We start from the raw sequence: 25,058 nt of genomic DNA, 5'->3' as shown, positions 1-25,058 counted from the left end.
GTATTTTTAAATGGTTTATTTCCCTACCTCTAGCAATGCATGTAGCACATTTTATAACGTGAGCAAAGAAAATTCTATTCAAAGTTACTTATTACATCTGGCATCTTGTATCAAAGAAAGGCAAGCAGTACACATGAGAAACCTCGGAGATGAAAGTTCTTACACAGGTCTTGACAGTGTCCAGTACTGACTGCTGGATCTTAGGATGAAGGTCACCGGAATAGTTGGAGGGCACCCAGCTGATCAGACCAGGAATGAGTAGGCTTTCCCCAGCGAGGGATTCATTGTGATAGAGAGCTGCATAAAAGGACAAAAAGTTATGTCTAAGTCACCCTTTAGACAGAAGCTTTTAGTTCGCATGCACAAATAGGTAAAAGGTAGCTGGTTTGTATATGCAAAAAAATGTCCCATCTCATCACAGATTGCTCTTGCATTAATGTCAGCTGGGAATACTGGTTAGAGAGCAGCCCAGTCACCTACTTCACACTAAAGCAAGAAGAGGTTTACATTTAAATAAAAAATATTGAGCTAAATATTGTGCTTCCGCATTTCTCACACAGCCAACAAACAAGAGAAGTATTTATTTAAAACGTATTCAAATACTGTATTAAGTCAGTGAATCTTGTAGTAAGTAATTAAGTACTAGACAATGTTTATATCAATCTAGGTTCCTCCTCTTGAAGGAAGAGGATCATTTCTGTAGCATTTCTGCAAACATTTCCAATGAAACAAACATTCTGGCATTGGGGACCTTTAATTCAGAAAGTACTTCGACATTTAGTTTCCCGTCCTGAAGAAAGAGGGCCTTTCTTCAGGACAGGAAACTGAATGTCGATGTACTTTCAGAATTAAAGTTCCCCAATGCCAGAATTTTTGTTTTATTGGAAATGTTTGCAGAAATGCTGCAGCCTCTTCTTCTGAACAGTTTCTTAAACATATGCACCTATGTTAAATGAGATAGGTTGTGATGTGGTCTGTAGATCATCTGCCATTTCGACGCAACAGTCATCCCAATGAGTCGTGAGGACCTCATCAGATTTAACTCAGATGTAACTTTGCAAGGACCCCTTCAAAACCATTCACAACTTTCTAAAAAATATTGTAAATGTGTCACTTGGTAGAAAGCCCATTTACTACATCTCATGCACTGCTCGGAGGTCTGCGACAGTGCGTTTCCCCCAATTTTCCTTATTGCATTTCCATTTTTTCCCACAAAAGTCCTCTCACTTTGTTTTGCATTATCGCTGTTGCTAAAGTGTACCATTCCAAGCCCCGACATTGAATTAGGGAAATATATTGCAACATCTTTTGAGAGGCTGTCCCACTGTAGGCATCAAGCATGATGTTGCCTATAAACCTGTGTGCAAACAAGATGTACCACCAAGATCGGCCATACAATGATGCAGCAGACGATTCATGAACACTTAGGCCATAGTACATGTGAAATGCATACACTATCACTACATACGCGAAGGACAAGCTTTTACAGGCATACACAATTAATGATATGGATGCCCAAATTAAGAAAACGTAGGATTTGACCTACCACTGCAAAGGTGTTGACCTAAATCATAAAGTTACATTTCCCAAGAAAGTTTGTGAGGAGTCTTGAAGAAAATGCAACGCATTTGAGACGCAAACCCACACAGTTGTAATTGAATGGGTATTCACAGACATTTAGCAGTGCAGATCACACACCTTTCTGAACTTCTACCTTGCACCTGTATAACCCAAATCTACGTTGCGCAGAACAGACAGTATTAAAAGTGCACCAAAATGCCAATTTCACACCTGGTGGTTGTAGGAAAGAGGGCATTTACTGGTAAGTATTTGCAGTGCAGGAAAAACGTAGAGTTAAAATAAGTAAGTAAAGAAGTTCCCTAACCTTTTCATGCATGTAAGAAATGCATAGAACAAGCATACATGGTGCAAGCAAAACAAACTAGCAGTTTATCAGACTATCATGCACAGCCACATGGACATTGTGACAGAAGTAATGTAGGCATGTGTATGGCCGGAATTATTTACATATCTAAAATACCACACAGCAGCACCATACTGGTGTATTATTGTTTACAAGTGCCCTCCGCCCAAGTACTAATAACATGTAGCACACTTCCAGCTGCCAATTGCAAAAGTGGAGGTCAGAGCCCCGAGTAGCTCAATCAGTAATACGTTTGACCTTTGTGCTAGTCCCTCAGACCTATGTGCAAACAGCCCTAAGTAGCACCATACCGGTTCCATCTTAATCTTGGCTTGTCATATCGCATAACTGAATGATTTCAGAAGTTTCTCCTGCACAGACAGACTGAGACCTAACACATTTGAACATTATATGAACCAGCGAGCCATCGCTCTCTCTGCAGTGACAACATGTTTCTACTCGGCCAAGTCCTCCTTAAAAAGCTTGAAAGAACTCCCTGGAGTATGGTGTATGAGGGGGATTTTTACCTGTGAAAATATTGTGGCTATTCCATCAGGGAAGGCTAACTAAAGATGAACTCAACAATGATTCCCTCTTATCCAAAACAAAAATAGCCTTTAGGATCCAGAAACCTTAGACATTCTTCAGTCCCAACATTGTTGTCCTTTTGTGCACCTTTTAATGTATATTGCAACGGACACAGCCACATTCTTGGCGGAAGCATGGCCTAAGCAAGTGGAAGTACAAATAGGGATGTATAGAAATTGTCAGGAACATCTGTGCATACTTGGGAGTTTCTTGCGCTGTGATCAGCTATTCACAGCTCTTTAAGCGGAAGCCCAGCGAGGCCCATGTAACAAACCTCTGTCTGGTAGCAAACACTCAAGAGAGTGCACAGACAGGCGGGCAGAGAGTGACAAGAATTTAGTCTGGTTTGAATATCAAGGATGAGACCTACGTCATCTCCACTGTTGAACCCAACAACAGGACACACATTGTAGCTTCATGGCAAAGAGATTGACTTCAATAGAAGTATCATGATTGTGAGATATTTAATATTTGCACAAATACGTTCAAGTACAGCAGATTCTTTGAACTTAACTGAAGATTTTTTTTTTAATATAAAAGCAGATGGTCTTATTCTACATAACTTTTTGCCTCGTCTCTCTGCTTCCTTACACGCAAAGGGGCCTATTACGATGTCGGTCGTAAGGCCTCCGACCTTAAATCAAGGGCCTTAGAACCCACATCGTCGGTTTCAATTCTCACTTTGATTGAGCTGGTCAAAATTAAAACAAGCCCGTCTTTCTGGCTGGCTTCTGACGGGCTCACAGAGCCCGTTGGCCAATCAAAACCGGCCCGTAAAAAACACTACAAGATATGGAAGAGGTGGGCGGAATATCGGGGTCTTTGGTTGGAACCCCCAGTGGAAAGGGAAAGGGATCAGGAGTTGTGATAAGGGACACTGAGGCGGAGATACACACACGCTACTGGTATGTAGTTATCATTGGAGAATTTGGAACTTGCTGTCGTGCACTCGGGCTGGGGTGTTGGGATAGGGTTCGGGGGAGGGCTGGGGAGGGAAGGGTGAGTTCATTTTGCTGTAACATTTGATACTAAAAGACTGTGGTTTGCCAATTTGAAATGAGCCATTTTATTGTGCAGTTGACCTCGGTGTGCGAGGGGCTGCTTAATCTGTGCAATCTCTCAATAAAATTTGTTTTAATAAAAAAAAAAAACGGCCCGTAATCCAAATGGATGGTGGTTTACGACATCTGGATTATGATGCCCGGATTCTGGCAGGGTTTCCATGCCAGCCTTTCTAACATGGAAACCCTGTCGGAAGGCCTGCTTGGGAGCCCCTAGCAGAGCCCCCTTAACCCTGCGGCCTATGGTTGGTGGCCAAGGGGGGACCTATGGTGCCCCCTGTTAATCCTTGTACCCCGTAGAAGACTCCTTAAGGTGTCTGCCACGGGGTGCAGGGATTAAAACCACCTTTCATTTCCCTATCGGAGCATGTCCTACAGCCGGTTTATGCCCATAACACATGCTCCCATAGAGAAATGTCGGAATGCAACTGAACAGTGTTCGGTAGCATCCTAATCAGGTGGTCGAGACTGCCGACCAGAGGTCGGTCCCGTTTCTGAATCGGTATTTGTCTGACATCGTAATAGGCCCCCTAATGTGTTTAAATCTAGATTCTCTTGCATACTTTGATAACACCAGCCAAAGTTTTATTTTTATGTGCTTGGAGAAACATACTGTTATATTCTGTTTTAGGGCTATAGTCTAAGAAAGCCTGTATTGGGTACTTAAATCTGTCTCCATAAGAAAAACGTTGGCATGTGTGTATTGAGGCTGAATGTTAAAAACCCACCTGAGATTAACCAATTTAATCTAAAAATTGTCCAAATCCAAATGGCCATTTTAAATGGAAATTTTACCTTACGCACGTGAAAGGCTAAAGTCTATCATCTGAAACGTTGTACACTCTAGAAATTAGCATTTATGTAAATAGACCAGCTGATTATTTAAAGCTGTCCATGTCCAAGTCTTTGTTGGCCCATGATAAGATAATTACATCTGGACACCTGGTTCCCCAATACAGGACACAGCCATGAAATTATTGCACATGTATCCAGAACTCAGCGCACAATATCCCCTGTGCGCCACACTAGTATGTGTATCCATCATCACTCTAAATCTTCCTGAGTATCTGCAGACAGGGATACGAGTCCCTTTCTTAGAGGGGGACACTTGCTGCTTTAGATGGAGAGCATCTCTAAACGTTGCATAGATTGAAAGCAACTACAGACTTGAACAGAACAACCAATATCTTCTTTCCTCGGTTTAAGACCCAAAATTGAACTGAGTCAATAGGAAAAGGTAGACATTATGTTTTGATGGCCCTAACCTAGAACTGTCGCTCTTAATTACAAATGAAAGATACTGGAGTAAGAAAGTTGCCAAATTTTCACGATGACTTGACACCGTCTACATATAAAAACATTCTCTGTCCTATTTACCTTATAAATCTTGGGAGGTTTGTTAAAGTCCCAGGTAAGGCTGAGCAGCTTTCAATGTTTAATGTCCGCCAAATCAGAGCGAAAAAACCCCACATATGCTTTAAAGGCAGTTTTATCATCCAGACTGAAGAAATTAGATTACGTTCATTTCAAGTGTCTGTAAACCAATTTATTTGGGGGCGAAAACCCATCAGGAATCATGGTTGGACTGGGACAGAAAATAGGTTCGGAACCAAAAAAAAGTGGCCCCATTAGCAAATTGAAGAGCTAAAACATTTTTTTTTTTTTTTTTTTAAATCGCAAACATTTGCAAATAGGAACAATTTCAAACTTCTAAAGACACGTTTGATAGGTGTTTTGAAAAGTATGGGCGACTGCATGCAATTGTGCTTGCTGTAGGCAATGTTTACGTTAATAACAGAGAAGTAATTAGTAAAAAATAAGCCCACCAGACCATAAAATAGGCCCACAAACCGCAAAAAAAAGTCCCAAGCATTTACTTGTAATGCCAGCCCTTCTGGCACTACCAGATTGCCCAATCGTCCAGTCTGACTTTGTCAGGAATGTAGAATCACCAACAACGTTTTGATCAGCTTTAACATGAACCTATCTGAAATATGAATTGTGCGAGTTAGAATTACTTACTGATCCTAAAACTCATCATCATCAGTTAGTCTTTATTCGCTAATTTTCAATCATAATAGACACAGTACAGACATAAAAGTGTCATAAAATATCACCCTAAAATCATACAATTCTGTACAAAATTTAATATCAGCATTATCGAAAAATTCCTAACAGTTACTTAACAGAAATAACTATAAAATCGAATCCATATAAGAACATTTTCCTACAAATTCTATCATGGGGATGCCCACTTGCCAGTGGGCATAATCAAGTAGTGGATGTAGTTCCTAAAGCAACCTCCAGATTTTTTCTTCGCAGTGCCCAGGTCCAGCTAAGAAATGTTGCTGTGGCAATAACAATGTCTGCCAAGTGTTTGTTACCAAGATACTCAAAGCTGTCATACCCGATCTGGTGCCAAGATTGGAACACAACGGCTTAAGCCACCTACGACGCAGGCGCTTGTATGCTGGGCACACAAACAGTACGTGGGCTATCGACTCTACCAGGGATGGACCCGTGGGACAGTTAGTATCTAGAGCCTTATTCCATTTTGCCATAAAGGGTCTTAGCGGAAGGGTGCCCACTCTAAATTGATGATATAATTTCCTGGCACCTGGTTTTGTGAAAAGATTCCAATAGGCTTCTGCTTTCGTTATGAGTTTGTGCTCCGGGAAAATACCTGTAAGGGAGCTACTACACACCATCAACAGGGTCTTCTTACTAATCATATCCCAAATAGAGTGCTTTATACTCGAATTTTGTTGGGATTTAAGATCCCTATTGGGTCTTCCCACAGGTGGCTGAGCCCCATACCAAACAGATTGCCCTTAATCTTCTGCATAGAAAGAGGGTCTCAGTAAAAGGTATCAGAAGTACACAATAGATACAACACAAATTAAATAAAGTAAGCAGAGAAAACTCAATTCAATTAACACTCTGTTGTTTAATCACAATGTGTTATTAAGCTGCATATATCATTTTGGCAACACAATTATTAAAGTGCCCCGGGAAAAGGAGGGTGGGACACTGAGCCAGTATATATAGGTGGAGCAGCTAATGCTCTACAATTTCACATGACACCATGCTACCACGGCTAATGTTAATAATCAAAATGTTGTAGCCGTCGACGTTTCGACCCCAAAGCAAAAAGGTAGGTGTATGTAAAACTTTAAGGAGGGGTCTTCATCAGGACAAGGGGGATCAAGGAGGGGCGTGTAATTCAGTTAATTATTCGCCATGGATAGTTGGGCCGTCCGGCTCCCAACGAGGATAGGAGAAAGTGAAGCAACCTGTAAAACAGGGTGAGAGAGTATTGTTACTTGAGTTATCACGCTCCTAGAAGTCAAGTTCAATCAGATGCCAACATGGTCATTTCGATGTTGTTAGCGGGGCTCAAAGAGGACAAATCTGTCCATGCTAATGCAGTCTGTCTAATTCCATCAAAAGCGTCTCAATAATGCACGTGCAGGTCTAATTCAGCCGTGCTTCGGGAAAAGGAACCAGCCGCGGTGTTCGTCAACTCTAAACGGAGGGTTCCCGGTCCTCACGCTACGCCGTCAGAACTATCAGTGAGTGATGACCATGTCGGCATCTGATTGAACTTGACTCCGTTCAAGACTGGAGGTTTATTCAGATCACCTCAACATATACGTATGTTAACAGGACTGACCTTATGAAATGATCAGGTTTAGAGGGGGGGGCCCGGCCCGGCCTCGTACGGACTCCGACAGGCTCAGACGGGCACGCCCTTGGCCCAGTGGGCGCCCGCGCACGTTCTGCGAAATGGGAGGGGCGAGCAGTATTGTAGTCCCTGCTGCTGCAGGCACAGGTGCGGGCAATCGGTGTCAGGCTCTCAGGGACGTGGAGTCCCTCATTGCACCAGGTGTCCACCAGCAGTGTCAGTGAACCTCGAAGCGGCTCCCACGAAGCGGGAGCGGCGAGCAGTATTATAGTCTCCGCTGCTTCAGGAACAAGTGCGGGCAATCGGTGTGAGGCTCTCAGCTCCCTGGGACTTGGAGTCCCTCGTTGCACCAGGCATCCACCAGCAGTGTCAGTGAACCTCGAAGCGGCTACCTAAAACTCAAAATGTGTGAACGAGGCCAACGCTGGCTTCTTCATAGCACTCATTTTTGCTAATGGCAGATGTGGGCAACACGGACAACGGGAGGGATGGTCTGAGGGAGCAAGCAACAGAGACAGCATGATGGAGGGTTGGAGGTTACAAGCAACATGAAGCAGTGGAAGAACATTAATCAAAATGAAGCAGTGGAAGGACATTCATCGAAATGAAGCAATCAGTACTTGGTTCATGCTCCAAACGAAAGAAGAGGAAGTGAAAATGGGACACGCTGGCTAATTTGGAGGCAGCAAATAAGATTGACGATGAAGCTAATAAATGGTAAGCAATGGGCTAGCCCAAAGCCCCTTTTAGTAAACAAAATTTCTCACATGCGCTGCCAAAGGCGAGACCACAAAACCAGCACAATGAGATTAGATGAAAGTTAATCATTTAAAAAGATTCCGGTTAGCGTAGAGTTGATTGAGCAAAGTAAGAGCGAGGCCACTATCGCACAGTATCCCCATATGAGATTTGATCGAAGTCACATGAATAATGCTGCATTTGCCTTGCCACACATTCTTCTGAATGGGACTACTGGAAATGAGCAAATAAACAAATTCACCGACCACAGAAAGGCAAAATCCAGCATTATAAGAATAAAAGTACCACAGTGCAAGCTAGATCCCAGTGCCCTCTACGCAGAAACCCCGCAGGTAAAGAATATGCACAGGAAAAACAAATATCTTTAATAATTTAATCCTCTTCTTCCATAAAATAGAAATAAAGCCTAAGGATGCTACAAAAATGTGTGAAACAAAAAAGGGACTTAAAAACAAGCACCAAAAGCCCATAAAATGCGTGCATCCCTGTAAGAATATAATTAAATACCTGTAAATGGACTACTATAGAATGCTTTTCGCAAACTAAGGCCTGCTTTTGTAATGCATGTATATTTAGCAGTGACATCACGAGGAAGAAAAAGCGGGAGCGGGGGTAAAGAGCCCTGCTGTCCGCCCCCACTTGTGACGACCCTGTCTGTTTGTAATCTACTGTATAGAACACCACCTCCCAGCTCTATCTATAAACAACTATAAAAAACAGGGGCGGCTGCACTGAATATGGAAGTAAACAGTGCTAATGTAAGTGACTGACAGTGAAAACACGTCACAAAACATTGACGGGTAGATGACAGATATGGCATGTAAAAAGAACGGCAAGAACGCCGTCTCTAATTTACAGCAAAAGAGAGTAAATATTCATTATCGACACACAACAAAGCCCACCAGTGAACCATTAATTGGAAAAACCGCCCTAAAGTGATGGCAGAAAAACTATAAATCAGAAAAACCTTTTGGTAAAACACAAAAATATGCAAACACATCATTATCAAATCTGATATTACTGGCTAAAATGCTAGAGTCGACTAAACATAAAATAATTGCTACTTGCATGCCTTAGATAAAAGTAAAAATCTTATTAAATCTTGAAATAATTATTTATGCTGTTCTAATTCTACTCCTCCCAGGCCTCCAATTGCACTGGCTAGCACTGGCAGCTGCCTGCAGTTTCAAACTTATCCTCACACAGCTGCCACAAATAAAATCATCATTCTTGTGACGGGCAGGGGTCCTCATCACCCAGCAGGAGCAGCACAGCTAATGCTATATATTGTATGCATACAACGTGCGAATCGCCCCACCTATTGCTGTTAAATCCCCCTCCCTACAATCCTGTACCACAGGCAGGGGCGTAGCTAGAGCTTGTGGCGCCCGGGGCTATCCCTCAGATTGCCGCCCCTGGGAAGAGGGGTGAGGAGGGTGGAGGGGTGCTGGGGAAAAAGGACTGAGAGACACGTAGTATTGCCGCTAATAGTTACCTCGATCATGCAAGTTACATGCACAATACGTGAATCGGTCCAAGGTTACACAGTTTAATACACCGGTGACCGGCAGTACAAAGAAGAACACACTGACTGCCACGCTGCAAGATTTCAGGAAGGGCCTAAAAACATGGTTATTCAATTAACGTCCCTCATCAGCAGCCTCACCCCTACCCCCCAGTGCCTAGATACCCTCACAGGTGATAAGTAGCGCTATGCAAATCCAGTTTGTTTGATTGATTGACACCCGATTTCCACACATCGCTTGTGCGCTATATTAGTTTTATCTGTAAAACTGTATGTCTTTGCAAGTTAAGTGACCCCTTCAATGGAGATTGAACTGTCTATAAATGACAGTGCACGAACACACCATGCTTTAATGATATATGTACAACATTGTGAGTTCAGTGATGAAGCATTGATGGCAGCGACACCACTCTGAAAATTATTCGAGCACCACTGGGTGTTCCCAATCCTTGGTTATTTCTCTTGGTTATTACCTTCTCTGAAAATGCTCTGACGTCATCCTGAACATTTCTTTGTAAATATGTATGATTATTACTTGAAATCATTTCTCACATTTTTTTGGTAAAAAAAAAAAACTGTAGAGTACTTTGTCGTCTGCGTGTGGTATAAAATTTTAAATAAAGAAATAAAAACGTAGAAATGACCAGCATTTTCAGGGTTCTTTATGGAATGTTCTCCGACACCCCACTGTACAACCGGCGGCCATGTCTATGTTTCTGCAGTTGCAGGGCAATGCCTGCAATGTTCAGCTCGTGGTTTGTGCACGTGGAGGGGCGCAGCTGGCACCGGATGTACAGCTAACAGCAGGCTGGGCATAAAGGAAGGAAGAGTTAGTCACATATGAACTAGGGAATGGCGGGAAAAAGGTGGGAGTGGCACACCCCCGCCCCCACCTTCCCGCCAGTCTTCTGCCGCGGTTGGGAAGGCTTTGACTGCTTGATCTGTCATCTGTCCCTCTTATCTCTCTGCTGTACTCTCACACAGGATGAAGAGCCCACTAGTCTCCCTTATGCTACCAATCCTCAACCTCATCCATCAGCCAGCTTGATCAGGCCTAGTACAAAAATACTCCCCCCTCACCACCATAGCTGCCAAGGTTTCAGAATGCTATGTGTGACACTTTCATAATTTCAGTGTGATTATGAGTGGCATTTCCACAAATATGAGTGACACTTTATAGCAAGCAAATCAAGCAATGAAGACAAGGGAAACATATAAATATTAGACATTACACCCATTTAAGCACAGCTGCTAATGTTTCAAATTGCTTGTGTGTGAAATTTTTATAGATTCAGTGGATTTATGAGAGATATTCAGTGAATAAATGTGTGACACTTCAAGTGACTCTTTCTTGCAACCAAAATTATGCAATGAAGTCTATGGAAACAGACAAAAATACAAAAATCGGAAATCACACACATTTGTGCAACAAGAAAGTTAAACTCTGCAGCAGATGCTTTTAAAGCTATTATTTAATTTTTAAATAATTAGCACCCTCCACCCCGACCTCAGCTCCAGGTGCGGCTGAACCACAAGTAAGAAAGGGATCTCTGTCACAAAAGCAGAAACCCACTGAGCTATCCACATACAATACAGTTCTGTAATGGTGGCAGACTTTCTTTATATCAGGCATATTAACCCTTGGCAATAGTTATGGTGAGAGTGAAAACTGCCAGTAGAGAAAACTGTGACCTCTCTCCAGTGGGAACATTAATCACAGGACTTATCAGTGACTTCCACTTAGCAAGTCTCTTAGTGGTGCAACATTAAAGCCTGCTGCTTTGTACTGTCAAACTTGTGGGACACCCCCGCGCCGCACGGCCACCAGCTGCTGCGTGTGCCCCTCTGCTCTGCTGTGCCTTACTGCCTCGCCGCCGGCCTCACGGCCGCCTTGCGTCTCCCCTTGTGTTTTGCTCCAGCTGTTTTCGCCGTAATTTGTGCTTGTATTTTGTGGTATTTTATTTTGCTGTGCTAACGTTTTTTCCTCCTGTTCTCGATCTGTTTCCCCCCCCATCTGTGCCTATTGTATTGTAATTGTTGTTTACTCGGCTCCTTCCCCTTTTCCCGCCTACCTCGCCGCTCTCCCTCCCCGCTTCCCGCCACCGCCATTTGCCCCGCCCCTTTCTCTTCTGTTCCCTCCCCGCTCCCGCCTCCCAGCTGCTCCGCCCACCCGCGCACTTGGCCTTATATGGCGACCGTGCGACGCAGGTGAGTGTGACCCACTTGTGGGACACCCCCGCGCCGCACGGCCACCAGCTGCTGCGTGTGCCCCTCTGCTCTGCTGTGCCTTACTGCCTCGCCGCCGGCCTCACGGCCGCCTTGCGTCTCCCCTTGTGTTTTGCTCCAGCTGTTTTCGCCGTAATTTGTGCTTGTATTTTGTGGTATTTTATTTTGCTGTGCTAACGTTTTTTCCTCCTGTTCTCGATCTGTTTCCCCCCCCATCTGTGCCTATTGTATTGTAATTGTTGTTTACTCGGCTCCTTCCCCTTTTCCCGCCTACCTCGCCGCTCTCCCTCCCCGCTTCCCGCCACCGCCATTTGCCCCGCCCCTTTCTCTTCTGTTCCCTCCCCGCTCCCGCCTCCCAGCTGCTCCGCCCACCCGCGCACTTGGCCTTATATGGCGACCGTGCGACGCAGGTGAGTGTGACCCACTTGTGGGACACCCCCGCGCCGCACGGCCACCAGCTGCTGCGTGTGCCCCTCTGCTCTGCTGTGCCTTACTGCCTCGCCGCCGGCCTCACGGCCGCCTTGCGTCTCCCCTTGTGTTTTGCTCCAGCTGTTTTCGCCGTAATTTGTGCTTGTATTTTGTGGTATTTTATTTTGCTGTGCTAACGTTTTTTCCTCCTGTTCTCGATCTGTTTCCCCCCCCATCTGTGCCTATTGTATTGTAATTGTTGTTTACTCGGCTCCTTCCCCTTTTCCCGCCTACCTCGCCGCTCTCCCTCCCCGCTTCCCGCCACCGCCATTTGCCCCGCCCCTTTCTCTTCTGTTCCCTCCCCGCTCCCGCCTCCCAGCTGCTCCGCCCACCCGCGCACTTCGCCTTATATGGCGACCGTGCGAACGCGCAGCGTTGACGCGCAGCGGGCGCGCCGATTGTGCGCCGAAGGCGCGCCAAAGGTAAGCCCGTCTGCGCCCGTCCGCGCCTGGACCGCGCCCAGCGCCAGGACCCCTGGCCCCCACCGACGGAAGCCGACCCGACGAACCTACAACGCCGCCGATCTCATCGCACTCAACACCGGCCGCATCCCAGGATGTCATCGAGCCGCCCCGAAGCACACCCACGGACCCTTCAGCTGCCACGCCTGCAAGTTCACCTGCATCCGGACCCACCCTGCACCAGCACTCGCCAAGCCAAACATCAGCAGCAACCACCTCAAGTGCATCCTGCTCAACACCCGCTCCGTCCACAGACACGCCGTAGAACTCTGGAACCTCCTCGACACCACCGCCCCTGACGTTGCCTTCCTCACCGAGACCTGGATGAACGCCTCCTCAGCCCCAGACATCGCCATCGCCATCCCGGAGGGCTACAAGATCATCCGGAGGGACCGCACCGCCAACCAGACGGGAGGAGGCATCGCCATCATCCACAGAGACACCATCCGCATCACGACCAACACCGACGACACCCTAACCACCGCTGAACACCTGCACTTCCAGATCCACACCAACCCGAAGACCACCCTCAGAGGCACCCTGATCTACCGACCCCCGGGACCACGCACACGATTCAGCGAGGACATCGCCGACTTCGTCAGCCCGCATGCCCTCCCCTCCGCCGACTACATCCTCCTGGGGGACCTCAACTTCCACCTGGAGAACAACAGCGACCGCAACACCATCAGCCTGCTCGACAACCTCGCCAACCTCGGACTCAAGCAACTGGTGACCACCCCCACCCACCTCGCCGGACACACACTCGACGCCGTCTTCTCATCCAGCAAAGACGTCACCTTCAGCCACGCAACAGGACTCCACTGGACGGACCACAGCTGCGTCCACTTCACCTTCAAAAGAACGACGATCCACCACCACCAGCAACAGGTTGCCCGAAGAAGCTGGAACAAGATCACAGCCGACCAGCTCACCGCTTCCCTGAGCCAGCACCCTCCCGCCAGCTCAGCGAACCCCAGCCAGGCCGCCGACAACCTCACGAAGTGGATCAACAACTGCGCAGACGAACTCGCCCCGCTGAGAACCCCACCCAGCGGACCCTGCAGCAGAAAAACACCATGGTTCACCGACGAACTCAAGAGCTCCAAGAAGAACTGTCGAGCCCTCGAGAAAGTCTGGAGAAGGGAACCAACTGCGGACAACATGACCACCCTCAAGCTCGCCACCCGGAAACACCACCAACTGATCCGCGCCACCAAGAAAAATACATACAAGGACCGGCTGGACAACAACGCACACAACTGCAAGGAACTCTTCAACATCGTGAAAGAGCTCTCCAACCCCAACGCCGGAAACAATGACATCACCCCGTCGCAAGACCTCTGCAACTCCCTCGCGTCCTACTTCCACAACAAGATCGCGGACATACACAACAGCTTCAGCAACCAACCAACGCAAGCCACAACCGCAACAACGCCACCCACCACCACCCTCCGCACCTGGACTCCGATCAGCACCGAAGACACCATCCGCACAATGAACTCCATCCATTCCGGATCTCCGACTGACCCCTGCCCTCACCACGTCTTCAACAAGGCCGACGCGGTCATCGCACCCCACCTGCGGGACATCATCAACACCTCCTTCGACACCGCCACCTTCCCCGAGAGCTGGAAGCACGCCGAACTCAGCGCTCTTCTCAAGAAACCCACAGCAGACCCCACCGACCTCAAGAACTACCGTCCCATCTCGCTCCTCCCGTTCCCGGCCAAAGTCATCGAGAAGACCGTCAACAAACAGCTGGCCGCCTTCCTCGAGACGAATGGATCCCTCGACCCCTCACAGTCTGGCTTCCGAGCGAACCACAGCACCGAGACCGCCCTCATCGCTGCCACCGATGACATACGAACTCTGATGGACAACGGAGAAACAGCGGCCCTCATCCTCCTGGACCTCTCCGCGGCTTTCGACACTGTCTGCCACCGCACCCTAGTACAGCGCCTCGGCAACATCGGTATCCAGGACAAGGCACTGGAATGGATCACCTCCTTCCTCGACGGAAGAACACAGAGAGTCCGCCTACCACCGTACAAGTCAGAGGCCACCAAAGTCATCTGCGGCGTCCCTCAAGGATCCTCACTGAGCCCCACCCTCTTCAACGTCTACATGAGCCCCCTCGCGGCCATCGCACGCCAACACAACCTCAACATAATCTCCTACGCCGACGACACCCAGCTGATCCTCTCCCTGACCAACGACCCCACCACCGCCAGAGCCAACCTGCACGAAGGGATGAGAGATGTAGCCGAATGGATGACGACCAGCCGCCTGAAACTGAACTCTGACAAGACGGAGGTCCTCATCCTGGGCTCCTCGCCCTCCGCCTGGGACGACTCCTGGTGGCCCCCCGCCTTGGGCACCGCACCCAAACCGACGGACCACGCACGCAACCTGGGCTTCATCCTGGACTCCTCCCTCTCCATGACCAGACAAGTAAACGCAGTCTCCTCGTCTTGCTTCAACATCCTGCGCATGCTACGTAAGATCTTCCGGTGGATCACTGCCGAGACGAGGAAGACGGTCACCCAGGCCCTCGTCACCAGCCGACTGGACTACGGCAACGCCCTCTACGCCGGTACCACCGCCAAGCTCCAGAAGAGACTCCAGCGGATCCAGAACGCCTCGGCCAGACTCATCCTCGACATCCCCTGACGCAGCCACATCTCCGGACACCTGAGAGATCTGCATTGGCTCCCGGTCAACAAGAGAATCACCTTCCGTCTCCTCACCCACGCGCACAAAGCCCTACACGACCAAGGCCCGAGCTACCTCAACAACCGGATCAACTTCTACACTCCCAAGCGCCTCCTCAGATCAACCAGCCACGCCCTCGCCGCCGTCCCCCGCATCCGAAGAGCGAGCGAAGGTCCTTCTCCTACCTGGCCGCCAAGACCTGGAACTCACTCCCGACCGACCTGCGCCTGACCCAGGACCACCTCTCCTTCAGGAAGAAGCTCAAGACCTGGCTGTTCGAGCAGTAACGGCACCCCCCCCCCCCATCCCAGCGCCTTGAGACCCTACGGGTGAGTAGTGCGCTCTATAAATGACTTGATTGATTGATTGTATTAAATCCTTTGAACTAATAAATAAGCAAAACTATTATTTTAATGAATCAAAACTACTGCATTAGATTGCCCTGCATTTACAGCACAGACAAACAACTCTAGTGTGCACGTTTGCAGCATGGCGCTATGCTGTGCTGGAGCCCCCTCCTCATTCTCGTAATAAAGTATTTTAACTGTCAGCAGCAGTAAATGAATATATTAAAATGTAACTTACCAAGACCCTTGATGGAATTATCCACTTGGAGGAGCTGCTGGCGTGGCATCGTTAGTCTGTCTTTTCTTGAGAGTCAACGAGCGAGCCTGCTGCACTATGAGACTTATCCTGTAGTGGTGAGTGAGTCCAGGCACAAGTTAGGCTTTGCATGGGCAGGGCAGGGCACAGCAACAGCGCATGGCGAGGTCAGGAGGAGGTGAGCAGGTGATCGGTTCTAGAACACCAGCCTCGCTCTTTAACTCTCAGGCATGCAGACGTGTCGCAGAACAGCAAGGAATTCCTGTGTGCCCGACTGGTGTGCAGTAAATTGAACATCGTGCCACATCTTGGGCCCACCGGACGCGTCTCCTCTCCCAACCAACAGTGTTTCCACGTGGGACCTGGCCATGAGTCACCAATGCACGTCGGGCGGCGGATCACAAAAAGCACTTAAACTATGCCACGAGTCAGTGTCAGCCCTGGCTCTTTCAAACAGTTAAAAAAAACCATCTGATTACATCTCACTGGTAAAAATAAAGATAACAGGCTGGCTCACCGGAATCTGAACTTTTCTGCAGTACATCAGTGTTCTGCAGAGGGCACGCACGTTTGCAGTTGGCTGCAACGGTCTTGCGCACTTCGACCCGGTGACGTCAGGCGTAGCTGTAGGGGGACCCGGTCCCGACTCGCGCACGCACCACACCACCACTACTATGCATGGTGGTGCGTGCGTGCAACAATTGCAAGCAGGTGGGCTAAGCTTGCTTTCACTTTAAATGGGGGCGTTGCGCCGGCCTTTATAATTTATTTGGGACACTCATGAGTGTCCCAAAATAAATTATAAAGGCCGCCGCGCGCGCGCCGCCTCCGAAACAGTGCCGCCTGGGGCGGTCCGCCCCCCTCGCCCCCCCTAGCTACGCGGGTGACCACAGGATGACAAAACACGGATTGTTTTTCATACACAGCGAAATCCTTTATTTCACTTTGAGGTACTAATTTCTAGTTATATCTTTACATTATTAATTTGCTCATTATTCAAGCATAGGTGAAAAACACAACTGTTCAATTACCTTATGAATGGCCCAGAAGATGCAAGCATATTAAAGGTAACGTTTATGCAAAAGATTATATCTATATTATATACATTGGCTTAACCATCACAACACGCAAAATATGCTGTGCTCACAGCTCGCTGTGCCATCAGGCCCCAACTTGCACTAGCCCCTGGGTACCACCCAGGGTTTCCGACCGCACTGATGCAACACATTGACCAGCAGTCAATTTATTGGTAGTACATTTTTAGCCCTTCATTCCAGCGATACTACCACCAGGGTACCCCATATTGCCCTGGCCTCACTGGGGTTCCTGACCACAGGGCACCCCCAAAATTTCTTAACACACACCCAGGCATCCCGGTGGGGCAGGAGAGTCCAGGACCACCAGCAGGTCAGTCCCCCCCCCCCCTCTCACCAGCCCGGAGCCCCATTAAAAGCTCGCCCTCTCCCAAGGGTCAGTCAGTCCATACAAAGAAGAGTCCACATCTCCATATCCCAGCCATTCTTCTGCCAGGGACCCAGCGACAGGGCGAGGAGCTCACTGGCACTCTCGCCCTCCCCCTCCTATAGCTTGACCTTGCAACACTGCTGCAATGCCCCCTAAAATGGTATGAATAAATTGCTCCTGGCCCTTGTTAGACAGATGTACCCCATCCTTGAGATATAGTTCTGCTTTGGTTGCCTGAATCATATTGTGCCTGATTGTGTGTAGCGAGGAGCCGGCCAATATATTAGCAGTTGCATGTTTTAATTTCTTAACTGAACTATTCACTGCTTGCACAGCTGTGTTCTTGGGCCATACCGATGTGGTATTTCCTCAGACCAATGCAAGACAGTAGCTGGCAACAGCTTCCTTACCTGAGAAAGTATTACAAATAATTCCTCCTTAACCCCCCTACAGCCTGAGGGGATCATGCCATTACCCCCTGCATGGATAACTAGGACGTCTGGGGTGGGAATACTACCATTTTCCAATCTCACCCGCTAGTGGCCGAACAGCTCGTTTAACTGCTGCCCCCCAATCCCTACCCAGTGGTGCTCAAAGCCCAGTGCCAATTATACTCTCTCTAATTCCGATCCACGGAAATACTGTGCTGTCCTGCACACAAAAGAATGGCTGCACCAGCATACCCATATCCACGGCCGCCAGCAGACCGTAGGGAAAAAGAGAAAAGGAAAAGAAAAAAGGGGAGGGAATCACTAATCGCAGTCTAGAGGAGGAGTAAGTATGAACGATCCACCCTCCCTACTTAAGCCATATGACGCCTCACATAATGCTCAAAGCACGATGTCCTCCACCTGCCTACCCTTTTTATCATATCTGGTGGCAGACCTATCGAGACCAGGGTTGTGCCTGGCCCAATGCGAAAGGAGTGAGAAGTGAACTGCGACGTCTCTTTACCCAGCGAGGTCAAGGTGCGCTTACACAAGCGTGTGAACTGGAATCTGGTCAATGGAGTGCCATCCACATGTAACAATAGCCTAGCATCCCCATACTCCGGTTGCATGTCAAGGAATGCCTGCATAAGAGCCACCGGACAATAAGAGGCCCCTGGGGCTGCACACAAGCGCACCCACGTTCCCTGCCCCAACGGATCGGTCATGGATCTCCTCAACCTGACCTGTAGAATGTCTCCTGCTATGACGACATCCGATAAGTTGATTCCCTTGCTTAAGTCCACCCTTTATGAAGATATTAGTTCTTACATTCTGAGTGCTCCAGAGAAAGCAGGGGGATATGCGAAGCTTAACAGACGTACATCATAAGGGGATGCGCAAACCTGGGGGAGAATCCCTATGATACAGGACAATTTTCTGCATCAATAGGACTCCTACTGTCCTTAGCCCCCGGTGCTAAACGTTCTCATCCCTTTAATGCCTGTAGCACCCCGGGATCCTTGGTTGGGTCAGCGACTCCTTCCAACCCCGTGAAGAAGGCAACCGCAGACAACTGCCTCCTGACTAGAGCTAATAACTTCCTATTCCTTTCCTGCTTTGCCAAAAATTGCAAAACCCCCTGTAGTGTGACTTGCTTGCTAACCCCAGTTGGATAAACGGACGACATATAGACCCGCCATGCATTGTAGTACATACGTTTAGTCTTGGGGGCCAAGGAAGCCGCTATCAGATCGGAGGCAATGGTGCACCAAGCTTCCACAACTCCTCTGGGTAAAATCAACATCTTGCTGTCTGCTTGTGGCCATCACGCTCGGAATTCTGCCATCGTAGAATGAGACAGGGCGTCAGCGACTGCATTGTCGACACCTGGTACATGCTTGGCAATAAAATACACGTTACGTGCCAGGCAGCAGCGGCAGATGAGTTCTTTAAGCAAATGAAGCAGCAATGGGCATTTGGCCCTCTGGTTATTGATTGCCATCACTGCCTCCATGCTGTCTGACCAAAACACGATACTCTTGTTTGCTAAAAAAGAGCCCCAAAGGTGCGGTGACACGATGATAGGAAATATCTCTAGGAATGTCACATTGCATGTTAGCCCTGAGGACACCTATTCTATGGGCCAGTGTTTCATGTACCATCTTGTGCCCAAAACTGCGCCAAACCCTACGCTACCTGCTGCATCTGTAGAAAGTGCCACCTCCGCGTTGGATTGAGCTGATTGTTGCCAAAACAGAATGCCTTTGAATTGGGCCAAGAACCCTTTCCAGGTGTGCAAATCTTCTATCACCTCTGAAGAAAATCTGGCATGGTGGTGTTTTGCCTGTAGCCATTGCCCTGGCAATTTTCCTAGAGAACACCCTGCCCATAGGTATCACCCTGAGGGCGAAATTTAACTGTCTACAGTGTCTATCTCAATGCCCAGGAAAGTTATGCAAGTAGCGAGACCCTCTGTTTTATCCAATGCCAAAGGCATCCCTAAGGCCTTAGCCAACTGTTGGAAACCCAGCAGGGCCTTCCCACCTGCAGATGAGCCTGGGGGACTCAGGAACAAGAAGTCATCCAAATAATGTACAACGTCCTGGGAAGACACCAGATCTTTCACTGCCCACTCCAAGAAATGAGTTAATGACTCAAATACGGAGCAGGCAATAGAACAACCCATTGGCATACAAAGATCGACAAAGAAACTCCCTTCAAATGTAAAGCCCAGCAAGTGAGTGTCATCTGGATGTACAGGCAAGAGGCAGAAGGCGGCTGTTGTAAATAGGTTAAATAGGCAGCAGGACACGTCTTCAAGTTATTAAGATGTATTTATTAAGTTAGACAAGATAAGACAGCAGAGCAGTAAAACCCCACAGCTGACCAGACCAACTGCCAAGGCTGGAATCCCACACACCAGATAGAACACACTTAGGTACTATGGGAGATAGAGAAGGTAGGAACACTAAGAAAGGACTACAGACACCAAGTAGCCATATTGAACCAAGTAAGAATATACAACACATCTTCTCCCCTTACAAACAAAACACAAATGAAAGACTCAAACACATAGTAAGAGTTAAAGCATGGAAAAACACGAAGAAGGAAACATATAACACTTAGGAGGTCAGGGACCTCATGAACTTCCAGAACTCGAAGAAAGCGAATCAGGATCAAGATGATAATGATGATGAAGATCATAATGACCACCTTCTCCCCTTCGATTGACAACAATGAAGAGCCAGTCCACTCTCTACAATCCATCATTGTGGCTATCAAAAACGGAAATAGAGAGTTCACTTTCTCCAAACAATAATTGTCCATCGCGGATTCTCGCTAATTTTGATGATAGAACAGTTCTGGAAGAATGTTCCCAAAGAAACAAATTTGGAACCAGACTTTTTCAGTCCAAAATCTAGTTCTGAACCAGGTGTCTAGGTTCTGGATCTTTTCCTCGGGTTGTGAGCCTCTTGTTGTTGTTCAGGACTCTGAATTTCCTTTGAATTTCATTTCTCTTGTGAACAAACTGCCTCAGTACTGTGGGCTAAAAGTCTGGTTGTAAACACAGAACACTTATCCCTGTTCAAAGAACCACCTTGTCACAACTTTCTGTCGTGGTACTGGAACTGTTGTCCGTCACGAATCTCGGTCGTGAACACTCCCGGTCCTTGGACTCCCTTTGTCCACTCCCGGTACTGATAGCGGGACTTTTGTCCTCCTCCGGTCCTGGGACGTCCTTTGTCCTCTCCCGGGTCTAAATTTGAAACTGAAATGAATGAATGAAATGAAATGAAAAAATTTCTAAAGCGCATGGCTGCCCTTGAGCGTCCCAGCGCTACGTGTACACACAGACAGACCTCCTCTGAACCACATCCAGAGATGTTAGTCATTCTGGGGGAAAAGGAACGTTTTCAGGGATTTTCGGAATCTGGTCAAGCTAGGTTCTTTCCTCATTGATGTTGGGAGGGAGTTCCATAGCTGACCCGCGTTTATTGAAAAGCGGCGACCTCCGGTCCTTGCTCTTTTTGCTCTCGGGATAGCTACCAGGTTTTCCTCGCCAGAGCGGAGCGTTCGTGATGATTTGTAAGGGCGGATCAGATCTCTGAGGATCGGAGGGCCTGTGCCTTGGAGGACTCTGAACACTGTACAGAGCGCTTTGAATTTCACTCTCGCTCTTATGGGCAGCCAATGGAGCGCTTTCAAGGCTGGTTTCGCTGACGTTCTTCTGGATGTATTCGTCAGCAGTCTTGCAGCTGCATTCTGTGCCCTCTGGAGCACGTTCAGGGTGTATTCCGGTGCAGCCAAGAAAAGGGCGTTGTTATAATCAAGTCTTGACAAAATAAGGCCCTGTACCAGCAGTTTCCTGGAGTCTAGTGGGAGTAAGGGCATAACTTTCCGTATTGAGCGGAGCAGCCCATAGCAACACCCTGCAGTTTTTTTCGCCTGAGTGTGCATCGACAGCTCCGGTTCAAGCCAGACGCCGAGACTTTTTATGGATCCCTTCGGGGTCGGAGGATCTCCTAAACAAGCCGGCCACATACATTTGGGGAGGGAGGTGCAGAGATTTCCCAGCAACATCACCTCGGTTTTGGAGGCATTAAGCTTGAGTCGGCCATCCATGCCATGATGTAGGTAAGGCAGGCGGCAAACTTCTCACAATGGCTTTCTGCGAGCGAGAGCGAAACAATCAATTGGGTGTCGTCCACGTACGTTGCGAGTTTCACTCCAAAGGGTGCGACCTCCCCCTCCAGTGGGGCCATGTAGACGTTAAAAAGCGTAGGGCTCAGTGATGAGCCCTGCGGGACACCACACTGAAGGGGGGTGGGCACTGATCTATTGTTGCCCTCGCACACTTGATATGTTCGATCACTCAAGAATGACGTTAGCCAGGTGAGCGCCAGGCCTCCTACTCCCAGCTCCTCCAACCGGTGGATCAAGATCTTGTGATCCACCGTGTCAAATGCCGCGCTCAGATCCAGGAGGACCAGGGCAGCTGATCCTCCTGAATCTAAGATGCACCTACCCTCTTCTACCATGGTGATCAGCGCCGAGTCAGTACCCTGACCGGGCCGAAAGCCAGTCTGGGTGTGCCGTAACAACTCGTTGGATTCCAAAAAGGACGAGAGTTGCTGGTTAACCCATTTCTCAGCAATCTTTCCCATCCCTGGCAGTAGGGAGATTGGCCGAAAGTTGGACAACTCAGCGGGGTCAAGCCCCGCTTTTTTTTAGCAGGGCTAACTAGTGTCCCCTTCCGGTCCTGGGATGTCCTTTGTCCTCTCCCGGTTAGATTCTAGGACCTTTGTCCCCTTACAGTCCTGGGACATTCTTCAGTCCACTCCCATTTCTTTGTTCTGCAGGTCCTGGAATTTGCATTGTCGTCTCTCCTTTGTCTCTTTCCTCTCTGAGACCTTTGTGTCATTTTTAGAACCTCTGTCTCCTTAAACCACAGTAGTGTCCATCTAGGTCTCGGGACATACTGTTGTGGCACTGGGGCATTTGCCCACTTCCACTGGAGACCACTTCCGGGACCTTTGGCCCCTCCTGGTCCTGGGACTCTTATCCCTATTGTGGTTCTGCAGTTCATTTCCATTTGCGTTACTTGTCTTCAATTTGATCTGTGCCAAACACTGAAGTAAAACGAATTACTCCCTGCAAGAATTGATGGTGGCTGGCAAACAAACCTTTCCAATTTACATTTGCAACACAGATTCTACAAATACATCCTTTTGTGCTTCTTCTTCTGAGATTTTTTATCTTCGAATCTTTCAATAGTACTACCTGAGTTTTGTTCTGGGCTTAACATGGAAGTCTGAAGAGTGAACTTCCAATTCCTATTATAGTCCTTAACACTACTTGAAGGTCCTCTGTGCCACTCTCACAAAATTAAACTGATCCTCTCTTCTTTACCTTTTTTTTTTTTTTTTTTTTAAACAGTGACAAGATCGGGTAAATAATATGTGCTAATAAGTAGTTTTCCTTTCCTGGAGAATGACTGTCATTACACATTGCCACTAACATATTATAAAACCCCACAAGATGGCGCTATTGTTCAAAATTTGCCAAAGATACTGCCTATAAATACACATGCTTGTACGATGAAAAAGAAATGACTTTGTTTTCCCTTTGATGGAAGATGCTTATGTTTTCCTCCATTCATGAATAAAAACGCTGCATACATTCTCCTTCTCAACAATCAAATGCGCATTGAAAGAGAAATGTTCGCGCTGCACTCACCCTTTTTTTTTTTTTTAGAAGTGAGTTGAAAGTAATATTGGTATAACATCCGATGCGATGTAATGACCCTACCTCAACCCAGTAACCAAGTAAGAAATCTGGGTATGTTGATCGATAATAAGATCTCTTTCGACTTCCACACCAAACGCGTGGCAGGCACATGCTTCGCCACCATGAGGGTCCTGAAGAAGACACTGGATTATCTGCCCATGACTGCGAGAAAGACCATGGTACACGCACTGATCACATCCAGGCTGGACTATGGCAATGTCCTTTTACCTGGGAGCCAACGGCAGATGCTTACAAAGGCTGCAGACAGGCCCGGTTCTAGCGGGTGGGCCGGGTGGGCCAGGCCCACCCAAACCTGAGCCTGGCCCACCCAAACAGGAGCCTTGGCCCTCGCAGTGAGGCAGGCGTGCAACGCTCAGGTCGTGTGCGTCTGCCCGGGCCAGACAGCTTCCCCGGTGAATACACACACACACAGTTTTGGAGATTATCGCAGCCGCACCCGAGTACTTCACGGGTCTTCAAAAGACCATTGACATGTTAAGAGGCTTTGTTTATTTTTTCACCCCCTCATCTCCACATGGTAAAGGCGAAAAATCCTTTCTTTGTTAAGGGTAACCTTTGCCTACTGTTCTGCTGCATGGATATTTCTATGCAGTGCAGTAGAAAAGAAGTTTGTTTATTCCTATTCACCTTTCCTGACCTCTACACTAGAGGTGTCATTGCTTGATAATCTAAACATATCCACTCTAAAATAAATTCGCTCACAGCACAATTGAATACCAACCAAAGTACGAGAAATGCCAACTGTGCAAGGGGGCCAACCCAGCATACTCATGTTCATTACAATTTTGATGGTACATAGAGGCCTCGTTTAACTTGTCTTGGAGAAGCTTAAATATGATATTTTCACGAATGAACATCCGCATAGTACAAGCTATTTATACTCTCATGCAAAAGCATGTAACATTTTACTACTAGTCCTCTGATAGTTTAGGTTGTTATAATGAACCCCAGTCACTTTACAGTAGCTTTGTTCAGTCATTGCCACTTAGCTCATTTTGTGCAGCCCTCTAATTGCCCCTCGGAGATTGCTCCTCTTTTTCATGAACCCTGACTGGATATAGAATGACATCGGGTATTTTGATTACTTGTAGTTGTTTTCTTGGTCTGTAGAAATGAGAATCTGGCCTGCACCCGAATTGAAAAATGAGGGTAAAAGGACAACGTATGTTCCCTCTCCTATCTTATGTGCCAGTCTCCGCAACATATCACTCTCACAATAGTTCATGATATGTGGTATAATCTGCCACAGGAGCGCCCCAGGGAATGGCTTGGGGGCAGGGACCTCGGCACTTTCTCCACAAAGAAGACTGACAAAACACTTTGCAGAAGATTGTTAGGTCACC

The 25,058-nt window shown here is 47.7% G+C and overlaps 1 protein-coding gene across 3 annotated transcripts in view; it reads right to left on the bottom strand.

The window, feature by feature from the left end:
* The window catches only part of LOC144821473 (uncharacterized), a 616,628-nt gene that overhangs the window by 381,753 nt on the left and 209,817 nt on the right, over positions 1-25,058 (bottom strand). For all 3 annotated transcript variants that reach the window (XM_078678562.1, XM_078678582.1, XM_078678572.1), the window contains one exon: positions 164-297. In XM_078678562.1, the coding sequence (XP_078534688.1) occupies positions 164-297 (134 nt within the window). The remainder of the gene's footprint in view (positions 1-163; positions 298-25,058) is intronic.

Source organism: Lissotriton helveticus, chromosome 1_1 (assembly GCF_964261635.1).
Source record: "Lissotriton helveticus chromosome 1_1, aLisHel1.1, whole genome shotgun sequence".
NCBI classification, from domain to species: domain Eukaryota; kingdom Metazoa; phylum Chordata; class Amphibia; order Caudata; family Salamandridae; genus Lissotriton; species Lissotriton helveticus.
The sequence above is the reverse complement of the archived record's forward strand: the minus strand, read 5'-3'. Positions and strand labels throughout refer to the sequence as shown.